Raw genomic sequence first — 23940 nt, 5'->3', positions numbered from 1 at the left:
TGTACATAGTGAACTCTGCCCTAAGTTGCTTAAAAGGGAATTCTGGCAAATAAGGATTGAATTTATTTAATTGCTTATAACTTTGCAACATAACCTTGTTACAAACAACTTTATTTAATATTTCTTTTTTCTTTTTCTTTTTTTTTACACTGCTGTTCCACTCTGCATGTTAGGCTAGGTTCACACTGCATTTTTGCAATCCGTTTTTTTTTTCTATCCGTTAAAAAAAAGAAAAACGGTAAAAAAAACGGATGCATTTGTGTGCATCTGTTTTGTTCCATTTTTCTTTTGACTTCCATTGTAATAAAAACAGATGCAAACGGATCTCTTTATTTTTAAGGACACAAAAAAATAGCTGACACTACTTTTGTGTCCGTTAAAAAAAAACTGATCCGTTTTTTTTTTTTTTTTTTTTTTTTTACAATGGAAGTCAATGGAAAAATGGATCAAAACGGATGCACACAAATGCATCCGTTTTTTTCTTCATCCAATTTTTTTGTTGTTGCAAAAAACGAATGAAAAACGGATTGCAAAAACGCTGTGTGAACCTAGCCTTAGTATCAGAAGAGACATTACACTTAGGGAAGCTGTCTGCGTCACTATCGCCACCTGTAGCACCAATCAGCACTCCGCTGCACCTGCAACACTTGGGACACAGACAGCTTCCCCAAGTTTTATGTCAATTCTAATGCTAACATGTATTAGAATTAGCGGAGGCTCAGTATCTGCATGCAGCACCACTAGCAATAATTAGCCCTGTGAGATCAGAGGCTTGTGCAGTTCTGCAGTACCAAACACATCCATTTGTGGCAGCAGAGGGGAAATGTCACCCCTTGCTGGTGCCATGTAAAAGAAAATAAAATAAAAAATACAAAGTCGACTGTGGTGCAATACCACTTTTGGTTTTACTGAACCAGTCTTAGATCACTGCTAAGGATCCTATGTACACTAGATCAAGGCCCAACTGACTGGAACTGTAGGAGGTTCTCGTATTTAAAAATCTCATCTGTGCCCAGCAGAAGAAAATCCACATAATACCCACGTAAAAACTGACCAAGAGTGCAAATTAGATATCAGCATGTTGGGAAAAACACAATAGGGGGCACTTACTATTTCTTTTGCAACACATTTTGTGCACCACAGTGCAGATCACGGTAAGTATCCATGTTGTGAGGTTTTACTTCCAAAAAGAGGACACATGAAAGGGATGCAAGTTGGCAAGAAAATTTTACTAATAAAAAAGATGTATTTTCTGCTTAATTTTTGGCCCAAACTACACAAAAAATAAGTCGTAAATTACTGTGCATTTGGAATCGGGACAGGGTAATACATGAGGAAAGACCCAAATAAACAAATATAACCCAAAATAATACAAATAAGAACAAAAAAAAAACTTAGTTCAATTGTCATATGGTGTGAATTTTGCACTGCATTGATTGGTGGATAAATGCTATGGACTAAAATGCTATTGTTTTGCATAGATGAAATAGGAAATTTAAAAGAAACAAACAAACAAAAAAAACGGACAAAGAGAGAAGGAGCTGCTGCACCTCACACCTATGGCTGACACTAATGCCTCTCGGCTACATTTAAAAACCAACGCCAGGATGTTGATTTATAATTTGATCAACATCGCCCTTTATACCACGTGCGAGGTTGGCGGTCGCTGACCTACACAGTGTTGATTCAGTGTAGGGACTCATTTGAACCAGGGAACCTTCACGCGGTACATGGGGCAATATGGTTTGATGAAATTGTATACCAACATCCTGGCGTTGGTTTTTCAATGTAGCCGAGAGGCATTAGTGTCAGCCATAGGTGTGAGGTGCAGCGCTCCTTCTCTCCATGTTTGTAAAAAAAAAAAAAAAACACATTTTCCCAAGAATGGAGTCCTCCAGAGGGTATTGGATACCATAATAGGGACAGATACTGTAGATGGATGTGAAAGGACTACTTAGATGCCACAGTCACTATTGGTCATGACATCTAAAAGGTTAAATTCTCACATTGAAGTTAGTATTTTTAAATTATTTAAGTAGATCACTGTTGCCTCTTCGTATTAAGGCTGTGCTCACGCACTGTATTTTTGTAATAAACAACGGCCGTTGTTGCGCGGTGCAACAATGGTTGCTGTCTATTAACAGTGTGAAATTACATCAGGGTGTATGGAACAATGGCCATAGTGTATACACTCTCTATACACTACAGCCGGTGTTCTCTGTGGCTGCACAAAATAATTGACAGGTCTTTTTTGCGTGGCCGCTATTTAGTGAACAGCGGCCATAAAACACAGCCTGTGCCTTCAGTGTAATACGGCTCCCAAACGTACTTTACATTATGCTCTATGGCAATTTGGAGCGTGGGCACGCCCAAATGTGGTGATGTTCATCCTGTAATACTGTAATATCGGTAGGGTTAACATGTGAGACAGCGGCCATCGTCTGACACTTCAAACAACAACTGTGTCAAACAACGGCCGATGTTCTCACAGTTTATTTAGGATTAGGAAATGTTTTCACGATTATTTAGAATTAGGAAAAACACAGCTACATTTTTGCCAAACTACTGCCTGTTGTCAGGCGCCGGACAGCAGGGACAAGACAAGACAGTGAGCCCTGACGCTGAACCCATCAACTGTCCCTGCCTACTAGCCACAATCTGCCCTAAAATGACAGCGAGCAACTGGGCGGCATTCCCTGGCCTGGATAAGTGAAACAAAAGACAAGACAAGACGAACAAACACAATAAGAATAGTCAGCAATCCGGGTCACAACAATCGGGCAGCAAAAGTACAAAATCAGAATCCAATAGACGTAGTCAGAGTACAGGCAATATGGTCAGGGGCAGGCGGCAAGCAAGGGAGGTCAAAGATACAAAGGCAAAGATCAGAGATGCAAAGAAACAGAAGCCACAAGCAGGCAGAGACTTATGCTGCGTTTACACGGAGCGATAATTCGCCCAATCGTACGATTAACGATTTCTAAGTAACGATTTTTCTTTTATAACTATCAGCGTTTAGATGGAACGATATATCGTACAGAAAATTCGTTTTGCGATCATTTTGCGGTCGCTTAAGCCTATCTCGCACATAGGTAAAATCAGTGAACGACTGTTTACACGGAACGATCGTCCAATTTTTGCGAACGACGAACGACGATTTAAGAACAAGTTAAAAGATCGAAATGAACAATTTCTCGCTCACCGTTCAATCGTTCGCTGCGTCTACACGTACGATTATCGTTCGAATTCGATCGTTATCGTGCAAATTCGCACGATAATCGTTCCATGTAAACCCAGCATAAGTCAATAACCAGCAATGAGAACACAGACTAGGGTTAGTTATATAGGAGGCCAGGGTTCTGATCCAGAACATAATTGGACCATCCCCCTGATCTCCAAGCACAGACACCTGAGAACACAACAGATCCGCTGGCAGGAAGACCTGCCAGTCAGAGCAGAACCAAAACACAGATTAACCCTGACATGGCCAGACAGAACTCAGCAGGTGAAGTCAGGTGTGTCTCCCAAACAAAGTGAGCAGATAAACGAGTGTTCACACACTGCAAAACAAAACACAGAAACAGAATACAAGAAGATCAGCGGCTTCTCGGCCGCACAGCACGAGCCGAGGGACGCATAACGCTCTGCAAAGATACCATCCTGACACCTGCCCTGTCCTCTGGTTGTGTGTGGTATTACAATTCAGCTCCATTCACTTCAATGGTACTAAGCTGCAAACGCCCCACACTCAAACTGAGGACAAGAGAGGTTGGGTGTTTCTAAAAGAAAGTGGACTTTTTTTCTAAACCCGGATAACCCCATGATAAAGAAATAAAATGATGGTCTTAAAATGTCTGCACCTTTTTCATATAATTTTATGTAAAGCATGTAAAAAAAAAACAGACAAAAAAATACTTTTATTATTATTATTTATTATATTTTTATTATTTATTGTTTTTATTTCTACATAATCCTGTAAATCTACTATGTAAATGCTGAGCAGGGATCTTTAGTTTGCAGTATTACTTTGTCACATTTGATGCTTTCTCCAGGCTCACTCTAGTTTACATTCCGTTCACCTCCCATAGACTTTTATTGTAATTTTATTGTAACGTAAATTGTTACCTTTACAGAGCGGGGGTTGGGCATTCCATTGATTTCCACGACAAGCTAATTTTTCATCTCCTTCTAAGTGATATCCAGAGTAACAAAAATAAATTAAGAGCGTCTCTGAACAATATAGGAAATCACCGTTCTCTATCTTCCTTGGACGACCACAGGATGCGCCTACAATAAGATATGGGCTAGTTAAATCCACGTTGAGGTTTATCTTGGTTTTCTTTTTCCTAATCAAAAGCCGGTATTGGAATAAAAATAAGAGAATGTTTATATATCTCCTAATAGAATTGTAAATTTAGAGAAGACAATTGGAAAAAAAAAGCTGAACAAATTTTTGTTTTTTACCTTTATCTAAACCAGCTAAACCCTATGTCTATGCCCCATGCTGCATTTGCTGTTGAGTATAGGTTTTAATTATTACATATATCCAAGGGTCTAAGTCTTACCTTAGGTTGACAACAAAGTATATAACTTTAAACTCTTGGCTTATGTGTTCCTGATTGGTTGTAATGTGGACCGTCAACTACTTTCCAGCACTTAACAGTGTAGGGACTGTCACCCAGTTGGGGTCTGCCACCTAGGACAGTACATCAAGCAGGAAGGGACAGGGGTTGAGTTCATCTATGGATCACTGTCCCTTCCTGACGTTACACAACCATTGCATTATACTGGTTGTTGTGAGGTTGTAAAAAGTATCCAGACTCGTAGCTAAATCTTGCTTGGATATTGTTAGTTTAACTGTCCGTTGCACTGCTACAGATATATACACTGAGGCATTGAGATGTGCAGGATTATATATTTCTCTGTAGTGTTACCAATAATGGAGGATTTTTAAGAATGCATGAAAATTTGGTCACTTGTAGAGATGAGTGAACCTCGAGCATGCTCGAGTCCATCCGAACCCAAACTTTCGGCATTTGATTAGCGGTGGCTGCTAAAGTTGGATAAAGCCCTAAGGCTATGTGAAAATCATGGATATAGTCATTGGCTGTATCCATGTTTTCCAGACAACCTTAGAGCTTTATTCAAGTTCAGCAGCCCCCGCTAATCAAATACCGAACGTTCGGGTTCGGATCGACTCGAACCCGGTTCGCTCATCTCTAGTCACCTGCCTTCTCTCAGACAAGCTTCTACCAGAATGCTAACAGAGGGAGGAGTCTCTCACGTCCAACCATCTATCCTCAGAGGACTGAAACAAGAAGTTTTACCCAAAAACTGTCCCAGTCCATGCTTAGAGGGTTTACTTCTATATCGGCCTGTGCCTACTCTCAGAGGAAGAACTGTCTGGCCAGGAGAGAGTAGCTGTAAAAGGAATCTTCTTGCCAACAATGCAGTTCCTCTGGGGGAACGGCAACCTATATAAGAAAAGTCTAAACCTAGGGGTGAGTTGTAATCTGCACATTAGGGAGTCTGATAATGAATTAGGATTGCAGCCTGAACCTTAGTTTACCTTTTGTTTAATTCAAAAAGTGTCCATATAGCTTAAAGGAGCACTTCGGCCACAAGTAAAAATCCTGTGTGGGCAGGGGAAACGTAATAACAAATGTACACTTACTTGTCCCCGTGCCCATCCACCATGACAACCACCGCTCTTCATTCTCTCCTGGCTTATGGCTATGTCTTGACCTGGGGGAAAGTACCCCGCAGCCAGTCAGTGACTGCAGCAGTGTCCCACCTCAGTCACTAACTGGTTGTGTAGGCATTCCTGAGCGCGGGTTGGGACATTGCAAAAGATAGAGGGTGGCGGGGGGTCCAAGATTGGTGCTGGGGGGGCCACTGGGATGGGTAAGTAATAGAGATGAGCGGACCTCAAGCTCACTCTGGTTCAGACTCTCGTAATTTGATGACCGGAGGCTGAAGATGTGTGGAAAATATACGTATCAAAAATAAGGAAAAGCAGTTAAAAACAAATAAAAAAAAAAAGAAAAATGGGAAATTTACTTTTTTTTCCACCAAGTTTTAAAGGGAATGTTGTACGTAGATCAAATTTGCAGATAACGATAGAGAAATACCTTGTTCTGGATTCTCCTCCCAGATTTCCAGGTTCATGCTGGGTATATTGTCACAAGATATAAAACCTTCAGGATGATCTGCCATCAGAAAGCTATCAGGAGGTGCGTGTGTTAGTCCTGTATTATCACAAATAACCCGAGAGAGAGAATGTTTTTCAAGTTCTAGTTTCTGTTTTTCGGTGAACACATCTGGATTTTCATACCAGAACCTAAATACGTTAAAAAGAAAAAAACAAGTCAGACTGCTCATATTGCTGAGATAGGAGCTCCAAGAGTAAGTAAGGACGTACACTCCTCACCATCGAAATTACAACCCCAAGAAGGAAACGTTGGGGAATTATGGAAACTACAAGATTGATAGAGATGTTAATGATAGGCAAAGAATAAAGTGAATGTACCAGCAGGTACATCACTTTAAGATTTTAACATCAATAGACCGGCATCGGCATGGGGATGCCAGTGCTGTGGTCCTTATTTTGAACCATGGATGGTTTCCAAGCACGTCGCCGGTCTATTCCGGGTAACCGCCCGGCCTGAAGCACCGGAGGCGGGCCCACCTGCCCCCAGTGTGACGATCTTTCCTCCCCTCTGTGACGTGGCTCCATTGATTCTTATGGGGAGGGGAGGGCCGGCCCGGTGACGGGGAATAGACCGGTGCGGTGCACGGGAACCGGGGTGCAGTTACAAAGAAAAAAAAAAGAACACGGCAAAGAAAACCCCAATGCCTGCTGGTACTTTTGTTTTAAAAAATGGAGACAAAATATTAAAAACATCTAAATTTATTCAGTAAAAAGTATGACCACCACACGCAGACATACCCACACTTAAACACCTTGACATGCTCTCAGTGATATTATTGATGGTTGTCTGAGGAATGTTCTTTTGCAATTACAACCAATGACGTCCCAGATGTTCTTGATGGGAGGCAAAACTAGGGATGCTGCTGGCCATGGTGGCACATTTAGACCACACAGGCTGTTCAAAAAGGCATTAACAACATGTGACCTTTCACTATCATGCTTAAAAAACAGCTACTGGAAGCCTTAGCTCCACTGGTTCCATAACCAAACCAATGTAACGCTGAGCTTTTTGTGTACTTGGAGTGAAGTTAGAGGAGTCCGGGTACTGTACATTATGTCAGCCCACACCATAATACCAAGAGCAACATCAGTGTTATGTTCCCCTCTGAAGGCCTCTTCATGGTATTGTCCACATGGCTATTACTGCATCCGAGAGAAAAGCGGGACTCATCACAGAATAGGAAAGACCTCCATTCCAGACCCCTTTGCCTTGTTCCTCTGCACCATAATAACCTTTGTGAGCAGTGTTGAGAGGTCGATGTACATATACAAGAAGCGTTAGGCCAACTCACCTTACCTGTTCACGATTTGCTCCACCTGGTGCACAGAAAGTGTCAGCTCACCTCAGTAACTCGGGCAAGTCCGCTGTATCTTTAGCTTCACAAATAGTAAAGTAGCTTCACTATGGTCAAACTGACGTGTTTCCATCATGAATTATCCTAATCAAAACACGTTAATTTGACTATGGTCTCGCCATTCAAGGATTCTGTCATTCCCAGTTTGTGATAAATGGGTAGAACTCCCAAAGTGTGAATGGTACAGGGACAAGCCCATACTGCCTCTGCATGCCTAGTGTCATCTTTATGGAGGAAAATCCTCCGGCTCATCAGGGTCAAATCATTAGAAAATGGAGGGGGGGCCTGCACTTTCACCAGATCTGAATCCCACAAAAACGTAGTGTAGAGGCTCCTAATTCTGTACCCCAGACCCCAATTACCAGAGGGCCACCCTAAAGAATCGTGAAATGCCATGCCTCAGCAGCCAATGAGATATTGTTGCCGAGCTGTGATTGATGCTCAAGGGCACATGACAAGTTACTGAGACGCTGACATATTGTTGGGGTATACGCCCCACTGGTCATGGCTTTTGTTTCAGTAAATTGTTAGAGATGAAAAACTCACCATTGCTGCTTTTACTTTAATGCCCCATGATCTTATATCACTGGTGCTGGAACTTTTTATGTTTTCCACTTTTCACCGCCCAGCCAAATATCCCTAACTTTTTGGTAGTAGTGTATATGAGAAATACATAAATGTTCATTACAAAAATATTAAAAAATGAAAGGGGACAGATATGTTAAAGGGGTTATCCAGCGCTACAAAAACATGGCCACTTTTCCCCCTACTGTTGTCTCCAGTTCAGGTGCAGTTTGCAATTAAGCTCCATTTACTTCAATGGAACTGAGTTTGAAAACCCCACCCAAACTGGAGACAACAGTAGAGGGAAAGTGGCCATTTTTTTGTAGCGCTGGATAACCCCTTTAATGTCCCCACACATCTATATAACTGTATCACATACAACAGGAATAACTACTGTACGAATTGGGGACACGGTACATTCAGTACAATCCTGAGTTTTCTATACATTCTTATACAAAAACTTTTGTGAGAAGTGGTTAGTATTTTGTATGAATGGATTCTGACAGTTCAATGATAGCTCTATTTTTAGCCTGTGCCTTAAGCTTGTTCATGTTTTAGTTTTGGATATTGTTGGATGTGCAAAATCCTCTCCATTTTTTGCAGCTATACACGTGTGTCCCAAGATATAGGTTGACTTGTGATAAATTCATCAATGTGTCCCAGTTCAGTCATTTTAACTCTGCAGGGAGACTTCAGTTAATCATGAGCAGACAGTCACATTGCAGCCACGCTATATATTGCTTTTAATAAAAAAAGGTACGGGGCTGAGCTTAACCAGTAATAATGTTTTTTTTTCCATTGAATATATTGTAGGTAAAACTGAGCTATAAAGAAAACTATTCATTTGGTAACATATATAGTAACCGCATCTGTAGATATGGCTAGGCCCAACAATATTGTGTCTTGGGGATGTACCACTCAATTACCCTATGACCCTCCTACTGCTCTATGTATTTTTCATAGAGCTGTGTACATGACTAGCAACCAGCAATGTATACAACAGTGTGGGCATACACTCCTGTCAGAATCCTGCCCCAGTTACTGTACTTACTACTCATTGCAACAAACAGTAAGCTAGAGATGTATAAGCATCTCTAGCTTACTGGCTTACTGTTTGTTGCTGAGCAACAGCTAACAAAACACAGCAATCGCTGAACTCAGGGAGACCAGCGACAAAAAAAAAATCAGATGGAGTACTCACTAAAGAGTCTCCACTGATGCATTGCCCCCTATAAATTTAAATATGCAAAAGAAGGGTCCGTGGAGTCTCAGTTACGAGTCTCAAAACACGGGAATAGCCAGATATCCCTCCAGGGGAGGGAAGCCTATTGCCAAGGGGGTACCTCCCAGTGGGGAGATCACCAAACCACCCTGATACGTAGCCCCTTAAGTCCCACTCGGTTGCGAGTATTGGAACACAAATAGGGAAATACCAGGGTGGTCCCTTATACGTCAAAGTCTAACTCTGTGGAGAGTATTGCGACATGACAAGGGTTTACCAAGGCAGGCATCCATCCACAGACGATCGTTTCGGGGTAGTTGCCCCTCGTCAGTGTGGAGTAGGATTCTGGCTAACAGGGGCAATGAAAAATAGACCAACAAAACACAGCAATCGCTGAACTCAGGGAGACCAGCGACAAAAAAAAAATCAGATGGAGTACTCACTAAAGAGTCTCCACTGATGCATTGCCCCCTATAAATTTAAATATGCAAAAGAAGGGTCCGTGGAGTCTCAGTTACGAGTCTCAAAACACGGGAATAGCCAGATATCCCTCCAGGGGAGGGAAGCCTATTGCCAAGGGGGTACCTCCCAGTGGGGAGATCACCAAACCACCCTGATACGTAGCCCCTTAAGTCCCACTCGGTTGCGAGTATTGGAACACAAATAGGGAAATACCAGGGTGGTCCCTTATACGTCAAAGTCTAACTCTGTGGAGAGTATTGCGACATGACAAGGGTTTACCAAGGCAGGCATCCATCCACAGACGATCGTTTCGGGGTAGTTGCCCCTCGTCAGTGTGGAGTAGGATTCTGGCTAACAGGGGCAATGAAAAATAGACCAACAAAACACAGCAATCGCTGAACTCAGGGAGACCAGCGACAAAAAAAAAATCAGATGGAGTACTCACTAAAGAGTCTCCACTGATGCATTGCCCCCTATAAATTTAAATATGCAAAAGAAGGGTCCGTGGAGTCTCAGTTACGAGTCTCAAAACACGGGAATAGCCAGATATCCCTCCAGGGGAGGGAAGCCTATTGCCAAGGGGGTACCTCCCAGTGGGGAGATCACCAAACCACCCTGATACGTAGCCCCTTAAGTCCCACTCGGTTGCGAGTATTGGAACACAAATAGGGAAATACCAGGGTGGTCCCTTATACGTCAAAGTCTAACTCTGTGGAGAGTATTGCGACATGACAAGGGTTTACCAAGGCAGGCATCCATCCACAGACGATCGTTTCGGGGTAGTTGCCCCTCGTCAGTGTGGAGTAGGATTCTGGCTAACAGGGGCAATGAAAAATAGACCAACAAAACACAGCAATCGCTGAACTCAGGGAGACCAGCGACAAAAAAAAAATCAGATGGAGTACTCACTAAAGAGTCTCCACTGATGCATTGCCCCCTATAAATTTAAATATGCAAAAGAAGGGTCCGTGGAGTCTCAGTTACGAGTCTCAAAACACGGGAATAGCCAGATATCCCTCCAGGGGAGGGAAGCCTATTGCCAAGGGGGTACCTCCCAGTGGGGAGATCACCAAACCACCCTGATACGTAGCCCCTTAAGTCCCACTCGGTTGCGAGTATTGGAACACAAATAGGGAAATACCAGGGTGGTCCCTTATACGTCAAAGTCTAACTCTGTGGAGAGTATTGCGACATGACAAGGGTTTACCAAGGCAGGCATCCATCCACAGACGATCGTTTCGGGGTAGTTGCCCCTCATCAGTGTGGAGTAGGATTCTGGCTAACAGGGGCAATGAAAAATAGACCAACAAAACACAGCAATCGCTGAACTCAGGGAGACCAGCGACAAAAAAAAAATCAGATGGAGTACTCACTAAAGAGTCTCCACTGATGCATTGCCCCCTATAAATTTAAATATGCAAAAGAAGGGTCCGTGGAGTCTCAGTTACGAGTGAGTACTCCATCTGATTTTTTTTTTGTCGCTGGTCTCCCTGAGTTCAGCGATTGCTGTGTTTTGTTGGTCTATTTTTCATTGCCCCTGTTAGCCAGAATCCTACTCCACACTGATGAGGGGCAACTACCCCGAAATGATCGTCTGTGGATGGATGCCTGCCTTGGTAAACCCTTGTCATGTCGCAATACTCTCCACAGAGTTAGACTTTGACGTATAAGGGACCACCCTGGTATTTCCCTATTTGTGTTCCAATACTCGCAACCGAGTGGGACTTAAGGGGCTACGTATCAGGGTGGTTTGGTGATCTCCCCACTGGGAGGTACCCCCTTGGCAATAGGCTTCCCTCCCCTGGAGGGATATCTGGCTATTCCCGTGTTTTGAGACTCGTAACTGAGACTCCACGGACCCTTCTTTTGCATATTTAAATTTATAGGGGGCAATGCATCAGTGGAGACTCTTTAGTGAGTACTCCATCTGATTTTTTTTTTTGTCGCTGGTCTCCCTGAGTTCAGCGATTGCTGTGTTTTGTTGGTCTATTTTTCATTGCCCCTGTTAGCCAGAATCCTACTCCACACTGACGAGGGGCAACTACCCCGAAACGATCGTCTGTGGATGGATGCCTGCCTTGGTAAACCCTTGTCATGTCGCAATACTCTCCACAGAGTTAGACTTTGACGTATAAGGGACCACCCTGGTATTTCCCTATTTGTGTTCCAATACTCGCAACCGAGTGGGACTTAAGGGGCTACGTATCAGGGTGGTTTGGTGATCTCCCCACTGGGAGGTACCCCCTTGGCAATAGGCTTCCCTCCCCTGGAGGGATATCTGGCTATTCCCGTGTTTTGAGACTCGTAACTGAGACTCCACGGACCCTTCTTTTGCATATTTAAATTTATAGGGGGCAATGCATCAGTGGAGACTCTTTAGTGAGTACTCCATCTGATTTTTTTTTTGTCGCTGGTCTCCCTGAGTTCAGCGATTGCTGTGTTTTGTTGGTCTATTTTTCATTGCCCCTGTTAGCCAGAATCCTACTCCACACTGACGAGGGGCAACTACCCCGAAACGATCGTCTGTGGATGGATGCCTGCCTTGGTAAACCCTTGTCATGTCGCAATACTCTCCACAGAGTTAGACTTTGACGTATAAGGGACCACCCTGGTATTTCCCTATTTGTGTTCCAATACTCGCAACCGAGTGGGACTTAAGGGGCTACGTATCAGGGTGGTTTGGTGATCTCCCCACTGGGAGGTACCCCCTTGGCAATAGGCTTCCCTCCCCTGGAGGGATATCTGGCTATTCACGTGTTTTGAGACTCGTAACTGAGACTCCACGGACCCTTCTTTTGCATGAGCAACAGCTAAGCATCTCTAGTTTACTGGCTTACTGAGCATGCTTAGTTTCCCATCTTCTGACTGCACATATATTTTGTTAGCCGTAGACCATAGCCTATACTGATCTCAGACTCCTCTCTATCTAGCCTCTTGATGCTTCACACTGGTATCTTTTGGTCAGCCACCATGTATACTTGGCAACTTCTAAACGCTGAAACCTGCTAGTCCCCTCCACTGATCCCCATACTGGGGTTAAAGGGTGAAATAAGGGGGCCACTTTGGCAACACTCTGGGCAGTGGTTTAAAGTCAAATTGGTTAGATGGCACTATGGGGTTCACACCTGCTGATCATTGTAGCAGGGGCTGAGATGCAATACGAGGCACATGTACTACAGAATTTTCTTTTTTTATTCAGAAAGGGAAAATGTCCTACAGTTAACTACCTAAATAACTATAGGTCAAATAGGTAGAGCCTAACCTAAGAATTCTGTGCAGTGTACACCCCATCCCATCAGACCATCCAGCTCCAGTGAAATAAACACACCCAAGGATCCATAGAGTGCTCATTTCTCAGTCACTTTGCTAATGCCCTTGATAAACATTAGATCTTAGCAGGGAGTATGATTTGCATAGGCATTAAACTGTACAACATAGAATTCTGTTTACCAGTCTCCATCTCGCAATGCTCGAATTTGCATTCCAATTAAACAAGCAAATAGAGGTCCCGTTCTTCCTCCCCATAAGAAGTCTTCTACTAGACCCCCCAGCCAGACGTCAATGTTGTCAGGATGTCCATACAAATCAATTATTTTCCTTATAACGTTGTTATCAGAAATAGCAGTTTGCATGTCCAAAGTTGAGTTTAGTCTTGGTAGTCCACAAAACTCTCTCCAATCATTATATCCTTAAAAATAAAAAGTAAAAGATCTGTTCAACAATATACGATTGACATACTGCGTATACATCTATAGTTGTAACTTTTTAATCCTCCGATGCATCTAAGAGAAAAAGCAAAGTGACGCTGGTTACAAACATTCTACAGTGTCTCCATTGTTACAGACTACAAACAAACCATCTGTAGTCCTGTAGTCTGGTCCTACAGACATAGTCCTTGAGTTCCCAGCTGGTTGATTATAATTTAGTTTTGAAACAAGAAGGGGACATATGGAGGGATGTACGACTGCACAACCATGACATTGCTGTTTGACTAAGACGTTTGCTAAGTTGCTTTTTAATGTATAAAAGTTATATAATAATAGGTGATCTCTATAGTTTATATATAGATGTATTCTTCAATAAAGTGATTTTCATCAACTAAGAATTAAAGGGGTAGAAAAATGTAGGGTTCTTTCCAGGGCTGTATTACCAGCTGCTGCTGCCTTAGGCACTACACCTGCAGACCCCCCATATATACAGTACCCAGGGCCGGATTACCAGCTGCTGCTGCCTTAGGCACTACACTGCCATACCAGACCTGATTAATACCACCATACTGTGACTGGATAACACTGCCACACCAGACCTGACCAATACCCACATACTGCAACTGGATAACACCACCACACCAGACCTGACCAATACCACCATATTGTGACTGGATAACACCGCCATACCAGACCTGACCAATACCACCATATTGTGACTGGATAACACCGCTATACCAGACCTGACCAATACCACCATACTGTGACTGGATAACACTGCCACACCAGACCTGACCGATACCCACATACTGCAACTGGATAACACCACCACACCAGACCTGACCAATACCAGCATATTGTGACTGGATAACACCGCCATACCAGATCTGACCAATACCACCATATTGTGACTGGATAACACCGCTATACCAGACCTGACCAATACCACCATACTGTGACTGGATAACACTGCCACACCAGACCTGACCAATACCCACATACTGCAACTGGATAACACCACCAGACCTGACCAATACCACCATATTGTGACTGGATAACACCGCCATACCAGACCTGACCAATACCACCATATTGTGACTGGATAACAGACATGTTTTTGTAATCCTGGATAACCCATTTAAAAATTTTAATCTTTAAAACAGTGGTAATTTGAAACCCATTGTATTGTAGAAACTTGTAGTGACATAAAACTGCTTTCTATTTTTGATGCTTTTTGAAACTTTTAAATTCCGTTCATCATTATGTACTCAAGAGAGTTAATAAAAGAAAAAAAAATTCACATAGTCAATTTTAATACAAAAAATATAGATATTTGAACATGCGATGGGATTTATACGGTAAAGGTGAATGGTGCCAAAGTGGTTTGTACAGAAGTAGTGAATAGACGGAGCTGACATAACTCATGACTGCTCTTTAGAAAATGAACAAAAGTTCTGACAGCCGCCACTAACCGAGGTGTTCTTTAGAAAGAACTTTTTCATTGACTAAAAAGAGAGCTGACCTGGTAAGCCGTGGTCACGACCTCGCTGCAAATTGAGAGATGCCAAATCCATTGAACCGTTATTGGAAAGTACAAGCAGTTTTTCTGTTAACTCTTCGTTCATAAGTTCTTGCTGGGTTTGCAGTTTTGCAGGTTTCCAGATTAGACCTCTTATCAAGGGGTCGAGGCCTCCTACATAAAAAAAAAGGTTTATTAGGTTGTAAAGACGTGTAACATTATGAGTAAAGTAAACAAAGGAGATGAATGTGGAGATTAAAATACTAGAACACTAAAAACGCCAAATTTGGTGTTTGCCAGGGTGTTTTTTCAGAGAATGTTTTTCAAATTGTAGCAGCCCTTCATAGACTTCCATATAGGAGGTAAAAACACCTTGCTGAGGATTTATCAAGACCCGCGTATAATTTTTCTTTATTATTTTTGCCAGTATAGGATGGTTCCTGCATGCCCAGAACAAAGGCTTATTACATGCCACGGAGAGACTAAAGTACAGTGTAGGGTCCACCCCGAGCATGAAGCCACCTTATCATTGGTTTACACTGTTTGCAAATGGTAACCACGAGCCTCATTATTTTTGTGGAGATTTTTTGGGCAGTTGAGGGGCTGCTTTAATGATTTTCATATCTGTAGTGGTTCTGTATCTTGACATTGCGGTGAGCTGTTGCATTTTTCTGTGTTTTTGTGCGACGTAAATTAGGCCCCGTCCCCTTTTCCCTGACTAAATCCACTGAGAGGCACACGCCCCTTATTGAATCTGGCCAGGCACCTGAACCTACGCCCGGCGTACCAAATCTACACCTGCTTCAAACAAGTCTAGATTTAGATCATAATTTACGGTGTGGGAGAAGACCATGCCTCCTCCTCTCCTTGCCGCATCCCGGGGGAGCGGTTGATTTGGGAAGCATACGCCAGGGAGAAGAGGCAAAACTACGCTTTCTTCCTTGCGTACGCCTCTGCCGCAAATTTTGCAAATGTCCCCCCATGTCTATATGCTTCTGTATTATTACTCTTCTATTACTCTTCATTGTTCATGACGATTCTTCCAGTGGGGAACAAAAGATTTTTCTGTTTCTTCTTAGTAAATGGCTACAAACATAACACAAAGCTTGTAATCTGTAAAACTGAACCTGTGCCTGTCAGTGGTAATTTGTTCCATCGCTAAACCTTTGTTTTATGCACAGGTCTTTTCATTGAGATGTAGTAGGTGTTGTTTTATATGTTGGTGTTTGCTGTCACCACCTCCATGTGACGTTGCAGTCGTGATTATAAAGTGCATCGTGGGCTTATCATTACTCGCTTTTATCGATGGTTGGGGGATACTGAGCTAATTGATAGTTTCCACGTATGGTTATTCAACAATGGCATGTTGCACATGATGAATGCACGGTATGTTGTAGCGTTGTATGTGATGACAAGAAGGTGGAAAGAAAAAGGTCTCTGCATGATCACAGGGAAAATTACAATTTGGTGGATTAGATAAGTTACAGGGTGGAACAAATTCTTTTGATGTCTCAGGTTTCAGAGTAAGCCTCGCACCCTTTGCCAATGTTGTTATTCACCATGATACCTGTCATTTATTTAACCTATTAATACTACAAGTCTTTTGGACCCTAAAACATTTTTACTCTTATTGCCATCATGACTTTTTTTAAACTGATGGTGGCTGTGTGGAGTTCAAAGATTTTAACTTTTACTATATTTGTTAGGTTCCCTTAGAAAAGTGCGTTGAATTGATCTATCAAATCAGAGCTCTGCTAGTGCAACCTGCCTATAACAGTCTGTACTAGTAGATTTGTCATGACAGCCATAGAGGCCTACAGAAGATAGCTGGCTGCTATGACAACTGATAGGTACCCTACAATTTAATTTTGGAGGTTCTGATTGAACCACAACAGATGGACTATATACCTACAGTATATAGATGCCAAGATCGCTATTGATTTGCATCTATATAGTTAAACGCCTGTCTCACATTAGGTCTGAAACAATGCAGCCCTACTCTTATCCCAACCACTGTCCTTACTTACTTGGATGATCCACCATTGCCGGTGACCCCTAACTAGGTGATGGTCCCTACACTGACTAAGTGCACAGGGCTTACGCTATACAAGGGGGTAAGACAGACAGAACCGACGCAGCAAGGACAACAGGCACAACAGGGGTAAAATCAGAAAACCAGAGAATAGTCAATAAAGAAGCCAGTGTCAGAGCTATAAGGCAGCACCAGAATCGGAGCCAAAACTCTCAACAAGCCAAGGTAAAACCAGGAGAGTAATGTCAAGTGCAAACAACAGTCGGGGAACAAGGCAGATGGTTAGAATCCAGGGAAAGCTGAATACTTGAACACTAGTGAAGTCTTAAGGCCCTATTACACAAAGTGATTATTGGCCGTATTCAGACGATATTGGCTGTTACGGCCAATAATCGCTTTGTGTTATATAAGACAATGATCAGCTGACATGCATGACGTCAGCTGCTTGTTGTCTTTCAACAGACTGAAATGGCAACGATCAGCCTATTAATGATCTACTTCCGCCTCTCTGTGTAATAGGATCGGCGGCAGCAGACCGCCGCTATCTCCTATAGGCCCCCTGCACTTACCCGCTCGCTGTTGGCACGTGTATTAGTGTCGGCAGAGAGTGGGGAAAGAGGACAAAGCAAGCGCTGACCTGACAGGTCGGCACTCGCTTGCTCCAGCTGATCGCCGCGTATAATAGGGGCTTTAGTTCTTGAAGCTTGACTTCCGAAACATCACCTACTCCTTGTCCTGGGTGGTTGTAATTTTATCGTATTTTTTTTTTTTACATATTTTTTACCAGTTTGGCAAAATAACTTCTTTATGTCATACTTTCCAGAACCGTACACTCTTGTGTTCACAAAACTTTAACAAAATGTGTTAATTAGGAATAGCAATTAGTGGAAGTGACATCTGCCGCAATAATATTATTGCTCACTGTCCAAATATAAACTATAGCTGAGACTCATCAATGATTCATGGGATGCGAAAAAGAAAAAAAGACATTAACTAATTAGTTCATGGCTACTTAATGATAGGATGGAAGCAGGATGAAGACTCCATTCAGACACCAACTTACAGAGATGAATCAGAGATAAATGCATTTGTGTTACGAAAGACAGTGAAGGATTTCCCTAGACCAACACTATAATACAGAATGTAATCAAAGGAAATGACATAGACAAATAAGGTTGCCCTAAGTCTTATGCCTACTTTTAACATACTGCATGGACCCTCAGTATTACTAGTGATAGTTTCTCCAAGGTGCAGAATCTAACCTAGAATCCACCAATTTTTCTTTTGAGGAAAAAGGGGCTTGGTCATATACCAATGATAAGTTCAGGTACCAACAGAAAGGACACATGAGACAACTCTGTGTTCAAGCTGAAAGGCGTCTGTTTAATTGAGCGGTGAGCATCTTGTTATAAGCATAGGTAAGAAAAAGAAAACAATAACAAAAGACGCGCCTTCTTCTACCAGCAGTTACATAGCCTGTGTCTAAGAAACTGATGTTCTTAGCTATACGAACAGACTTAACTGCTCATAGCTCATAGTCATAGCTGCACGTCGGACTAACACAATTCGCACAGGTGCGCTTAATCAGTGTCATAATTCAGACCATGATTAAAAACCCCTTAAGGACCTGTGACGTACAGGTACATCATGGGAGCCTGTCACTTAAGGACCCATGACGTACCTGTACGCCAGTGGGTCCGGCAGAGCTATGAAGTGAGCTCAGGTTATCAGCAGCCAGGTCCTCACTGTTAATGACGGTCTGTCTCCAAGTCAATAGACAGCTAACCTGGCCCCCAAAGAGGAGATCACATGTCCTGTGTCTACAAAGGAGGTTGGGAAGAGGGAGCAGAGCGTTGTCAGAGTGGACCCAGAGTAGAAGATTTTAGGTAACCCCCGATAACCCTTTAATTTTTAACACAGGAGAGCATCTTGGAGTGCTGGATTATCCATTTTTTGCTCTATACTTCTCATGTACTAGGCGCTAAGTCCCCGCTAGAGTCCTTGTAAGAAGTTTCTATCAACAATTTTTAACGTGAGCTGACCCACACCACTTTTTTGTTGCATATGTTTATAACCCAGCCACCTGGAGCCACCGAGCCACCTGTGAGCCAGGGAGTGAATTTTTCTTCTGTGTGCCTCTCTCATCTCGATCTTTTGATTGATGGGTAAGATGCTGACCCTAATCAAAACTTTTGACATATCCTTGTGGCACAACAAAAGTTTTTTTTTTTTTTCAAATAACAGTGCCCATTTAAGGGGTACCTTATTATGGTAACAAATTTCAGACATGTCATCATTTTTTTCTGGTGGAGGCTGCAATTGCACCCGGGCTGTATACAGACCAAAAAAGAGGAAAATATCACATGAGTGTTGAAGGTCATGCAGCTCTTATATCACCTGATCTAGCAGATGCCTCTCCACTCTAGACTGACCCTATTACACTCATGAAAAACCTTCCTCCCCCTGCTCAGTGCATACAGAGCTCTCATAAAATACTATACATCTATATAGTGGTAAAGTGTAATAAAGTTGCCAATTACCTTCTTTTATTATCCTCCAAGGGCGAAAAAATACTTCATTTAGTAGAAGGCTTGGATATTGAGGGTGTTCCCTATACTGAGAATCCAACCTGTGCACAATCGGAGGAATAGTGGCATGGCCGAAGCGGAAAGCTGCTGTAGAAAATATATTAGAAATGGAAGGATTGATGTTTTCGTCATATCCTCGGTAAGTTCCAATATACTTCTGAAAAGCTGAGGGGCTTAGTATTTTTGGAATGTAGTCTCGTATGGTGATGACCTAAAGAAAAAAAAAGTGGAAGATATGCATAAAATGTTATTCTAAAATATAAAAGATATGATAAAATTGTGTTTTAGTCTCTAGCTAGGTGCCAGCAGGGTATGCCAACAAGCCGCTTTGCCTTAGGTTAGTTTTACATGAAGTATAAATTGGCTGCAATGCTTGGCACAGTTATGGTCTAGTGCTAGTCATATCTGATGGTGGCCATACAATGTCAACAGGTGTTGGCCAAATGTTTAGTTGTCTCTCCATGAATGCCGTTAATCAGGAGAAATAGCTGTCGGCTTAATGCATGTTTGGCAGACAGCTCTGGCAATGGTTAATCTTACAGAGAACAAAAAGGGTCAGGCAGTTGAAGTCCTACTCTTCTCTCCCTCCATACCATCTGTTGGAAGGGAACCAGGCGACTCTCATGCACTTCAGTCAGTCTTCTCCCTGAAGCAGATATCACATGACCACTGCAGCCAATCAATGATGTCAGAGGTTACGGGTAGTGTTGTGGTAACTTCATGAACATGTCCAGCATTTACCTCCCCGAGGCTGGAGAAATTGAATGCTGCCCTATGGAGTCCTATAGATCCTGGAAACAGCTATAGGCCATTGGCTGTATCCATTTTTTTGAGGAAGTCTTCGGGCTGTCTCAACTTTCTCCAACCATCACTCAGTGATGGGTTCATAGTGCCAACAATAAAGACCTTGACCTTTGACACCACTGATTGGCTGCAGTGATCACATAACTGGGTGCCTGAATGGGGGATCAGCGCAGGATCAGTGAGGTCAGTAACCAGTAAGAGGGAGAACTTTCAGCTAAGAAATTGTCGATTTCTGTGACTGGAAAAAAAAAAAAATCAAGAATTCAATGTAATCTAATATGGCAAATTAATGCAAATGAATATTTTCTTATGCATTATTTTATTTAGTGGAGTGCTTACACAGCTTTTTCACTGGAACTTTCATCAGTTTTCTTACAGGATTGGTCACAGGATCATGTTCCATACTTACAATGGAAAACTTTCTACTATTCTAATAGGTCTATATATATATATTTTTTTTTTTATGAAAACATTTCAGCAGAATATGTCAAATCCATAACGGTGATCTATGCGGTATAATAAAGTTAATCACAGTGGGACCCGTGTTCTCATTAAAGTGTGGGCTGCTCCTCAATGAGAGCTGCCACATTAAACTTCAGTCGGCCGAACTGCAGCGACAGACTCGACTGTCATCATTTCTATAACGGCGAATGCTGAAAATAACAAAAATCCAACAAAGACGCATTTTCTATTCAAGGTCGCATGACTGCATCACTACACAAATATTGAAAGCATCGGAAATTGATTTTTACAGCAATTGCCTCATTTCTGTGCATTAGTTGAAATGTACTATTTAAGAACAACAGTTATATGCAGAGGCAGCCTAAACATTGTCTGGGCGCCAGGCCAATGGAGGCCTCCTATTCCCTACAGTGCAGTTGTCTTGTTTTAGTTTTTAAAGGGGTACTCCAGGGAAAAAATATTTTCAAATCAACTGGTGCCAGAAAGTTATATACATTTGTAAATTACTTCTATTTAAAAAATCTCAAGTCTTCCAGTACTTATCAGCTGCTGTATGTCCTGCAGGAAGTAGTGTATTCTCTCCAGTCTGACACAGTGCTCTCTGCTGCCACCTCTGCCCATGTCAGGAACTGTCCAGAGCAGAAACAAATCCACATTGTAAAGCTCTTCTGCTCTGGACAGTTGTTGATACAGACAGAGGTGGCTGCAGAGAGCACTGTGCCACCCTGGAAAGAACTACACAACTTTCTTCAGAGCATACAATTGATTTTTTTTCCTGAATGCCCCTTTAATTTTTTTTAACAATTTTTTAACTCTATGGTATTCAGATCTACAAGTGATCCTTAGATAAAAAAATATATTTGGTGCTATTTTTCTCTGAATCCACTAATGCTCTAAGCTCTTTTTTTTTTCTTTTTTTTTTTTTTTTTTTTTTTAAATAATCCTGAAATCTTGCACTTTTTATTATTCTGGCTACTAAGCCTAATGTGGTGATACTCCCTGTTCTGTAAAGAAAAGTGTTCAGGAGTATCCTCTTCATCATCCTGGGTGGGAATACAATGAAAGGTGACAGCAATATAAAGATAAGACATGATTATACCATTCACAATAGGTGTCAGAGCTCAGCCCTGGGAGTCGGGTCGTGACATCACCATGTTATCTAGGAAGTTACATCACCATGTTATCCAGGAAGTGACATCACCATGTTATCCAGGAAGTGACATCACCATGTTATCCAGGAAGTGACATAACCATGTTACCCAGGAAGTGACATCACCATGTTACCCAGGAAGTGAAGCCTTGATGCAGTAGTAAGTGCAGGGAAAAAAAGCACTTTATAAGCATTTCCTGTAATAAGTGGGCAATACAATACTTTAATTAAAATTTTCACTGGCCTCCTTTAACCCTTTAAGGACCAGACCCCAAATGACCCAGTGGACCGCGCAAATTTTGATCTTAGTGTTTTCGTTTTTCCCTCCTCCCCTTCTAAGAGCTCCAGCACTCTCAGTTTTCTATCTACAAGCCATGTAAGTGCTTGTTTGTTACAGGAATAGTTGTACTGTGTAATGGCGTCTTTCATTTTACCATAACATGTATGATGGAATTCCAAATATATTATTTATGAAGATATAAATAGGTCAAATCGTAAAAAAGAATGCAATATGGTAACGTTTGGGGGGTTTCTGTGTCTATATAATGCACTATATGGTAACAGCGACATGACACTATTATTCTATAGGTCAGTCCGAACACAACCATATGCAGGTTACACAGATTCTCTAATGTTATATATATATTTTTTTTATGAAATCCTTTTTTTTGGCAATTAAATATTAATAAAAATGGGCCTATTGTGACACTTATAACAGTTTTATTTTTACACCTACAGGGCTGTATGGGGTGTCATTTTTTCCGCCATGATCTCTAGTTTTTATTAATACCATATTTGTGAAGATCGGACGTTTTGATCACTTTTTATTGATTTTTTAAAATATATAATGTAACATAAAATCGGTAATCCGCGCACTTTTTTCCCTCTTTTCGTGTACGCCGTTCACCGATCACAATGACGCTTGTTATATTTTAATAGATCGGACAATTACGCACGCTACGGTATATTATATGTTTATCTATTTATTTATTTTTATATGTTTTATTTATATAATGGGATAGGGGGGTGAGTTCAACTTTTATTGGGGGAGGGGTTTTGGGGTAGTGTAATAGTGTTTTGAATTTTTTTTTTTACACATTTGAAGTCCCTTTGGGGGACTTTTACATACACTAGTTTGATTTCTACACTGATGATTGCTATGCCATAGGCATAGCATTGATCAGTGTTATCGGCGCTCTGCTCATTGAGCCTGCCAGGCTTAGTGCAGCAGATCGCCGATCGGACCGCACGGAGGCAGGTGAGAGACCTCTGGCGGTCTGTTTTAACGATCGGGACCCCCGCAGTCACACCGCGGGGATCCCGATCAGTAAGTGACAGGGGACTCCCCCTGTCACTTACACTTAAACGCCGCAGTTGCGATCGCGGAGTTTAATGGGTTAATGACACGCGGCAGCGCGATCGCTGCAGCGTGTCATTGCCAGTGAGGTCCCGGCTGCTGATTGCAGCGGGCCCCCACCTGCTATGAAGCGCGCTCGGCTCCGGAGCGCGCTTCATAGCGGGAGAACCAGCCAGGACGTACAGTTACGTCCAGGGTCGTCTGGTGACAGACTTCCATGACGTAACTATACGCCCTGGGTCGTCTAGGGGTTAAATGCTTTTCAGAAAAATCAGAAAACATGGCTTTTTGCATAATAGGATTTTCTAAAATTAAATTTAGTAAACTTAAAGTGAAATATATACATTTTTTTTACTAATATGATGTTTTGTTTTCTTTTTATTATCTTAAGTACATTATTTTAGGGGCAGCAAGCTCTACAGCCATAGGCTCTACAACAAACAGGAGCAGAGGACTAATTAGCTAAGCATGCTCAGTGACCTGTACAAGGGTCATTCAACAGGGAGA

General features: G+C 42.2%; 1 protein-coding gene across 1 annotated transcript in view; it reads right to left on the bottom strand.

The window, feature by feature from the left end:
* Positions 1–23940, bottom strand: part of TPO (thyroid peroxidase) — a 101156-nt gene that overhangs the window by 23178 nt on the left and 54038 nt on the right. The window contains exons 7-11 of the mRNA XM_069974286.1: positions 19613–19871; positions 15044–15214; positions 13265–13502; positions 6132–6340; positions 4126–4287 (exon numbers count right to left, since the gene is read on the bottom strand). Of these exons, the coding sequence (XP_069830387.1) occupies positions 4126–4287; positions 6132–6340; positions 13265–13502; positions 15044–15214; positions 19613–19871 (1039 nt within the window). The remainder of the gene's footprint in view (positions 1–4125; positions 4288–6131; positions 6341–13264; positions 13503–15043; positions 15215–19612; positions 19872–23940) is intronic.

The sequence above is a fragment of the Dendropsophus ebraccatus genome, chromosome 6, assembly GCF_027789765.1.
Source record: "Dendropsophus ebraccatus isolate aDenEbr1 chromosome 6, aDenEbr1.pat, whole genome shotgun sequence".
Classification (NCBI taxonomy): domain Eukaryota; kingdom Metazoa; phylum Chordata; class Amphibia; order Anura; family Hylidae; genus Dendropsophus; species Dendropsophus ebraccatus.
Note: the sequence above shows the minus strand (reverse complement) of the source record. Positions and strands in the feature narration are given on the sequence as shown.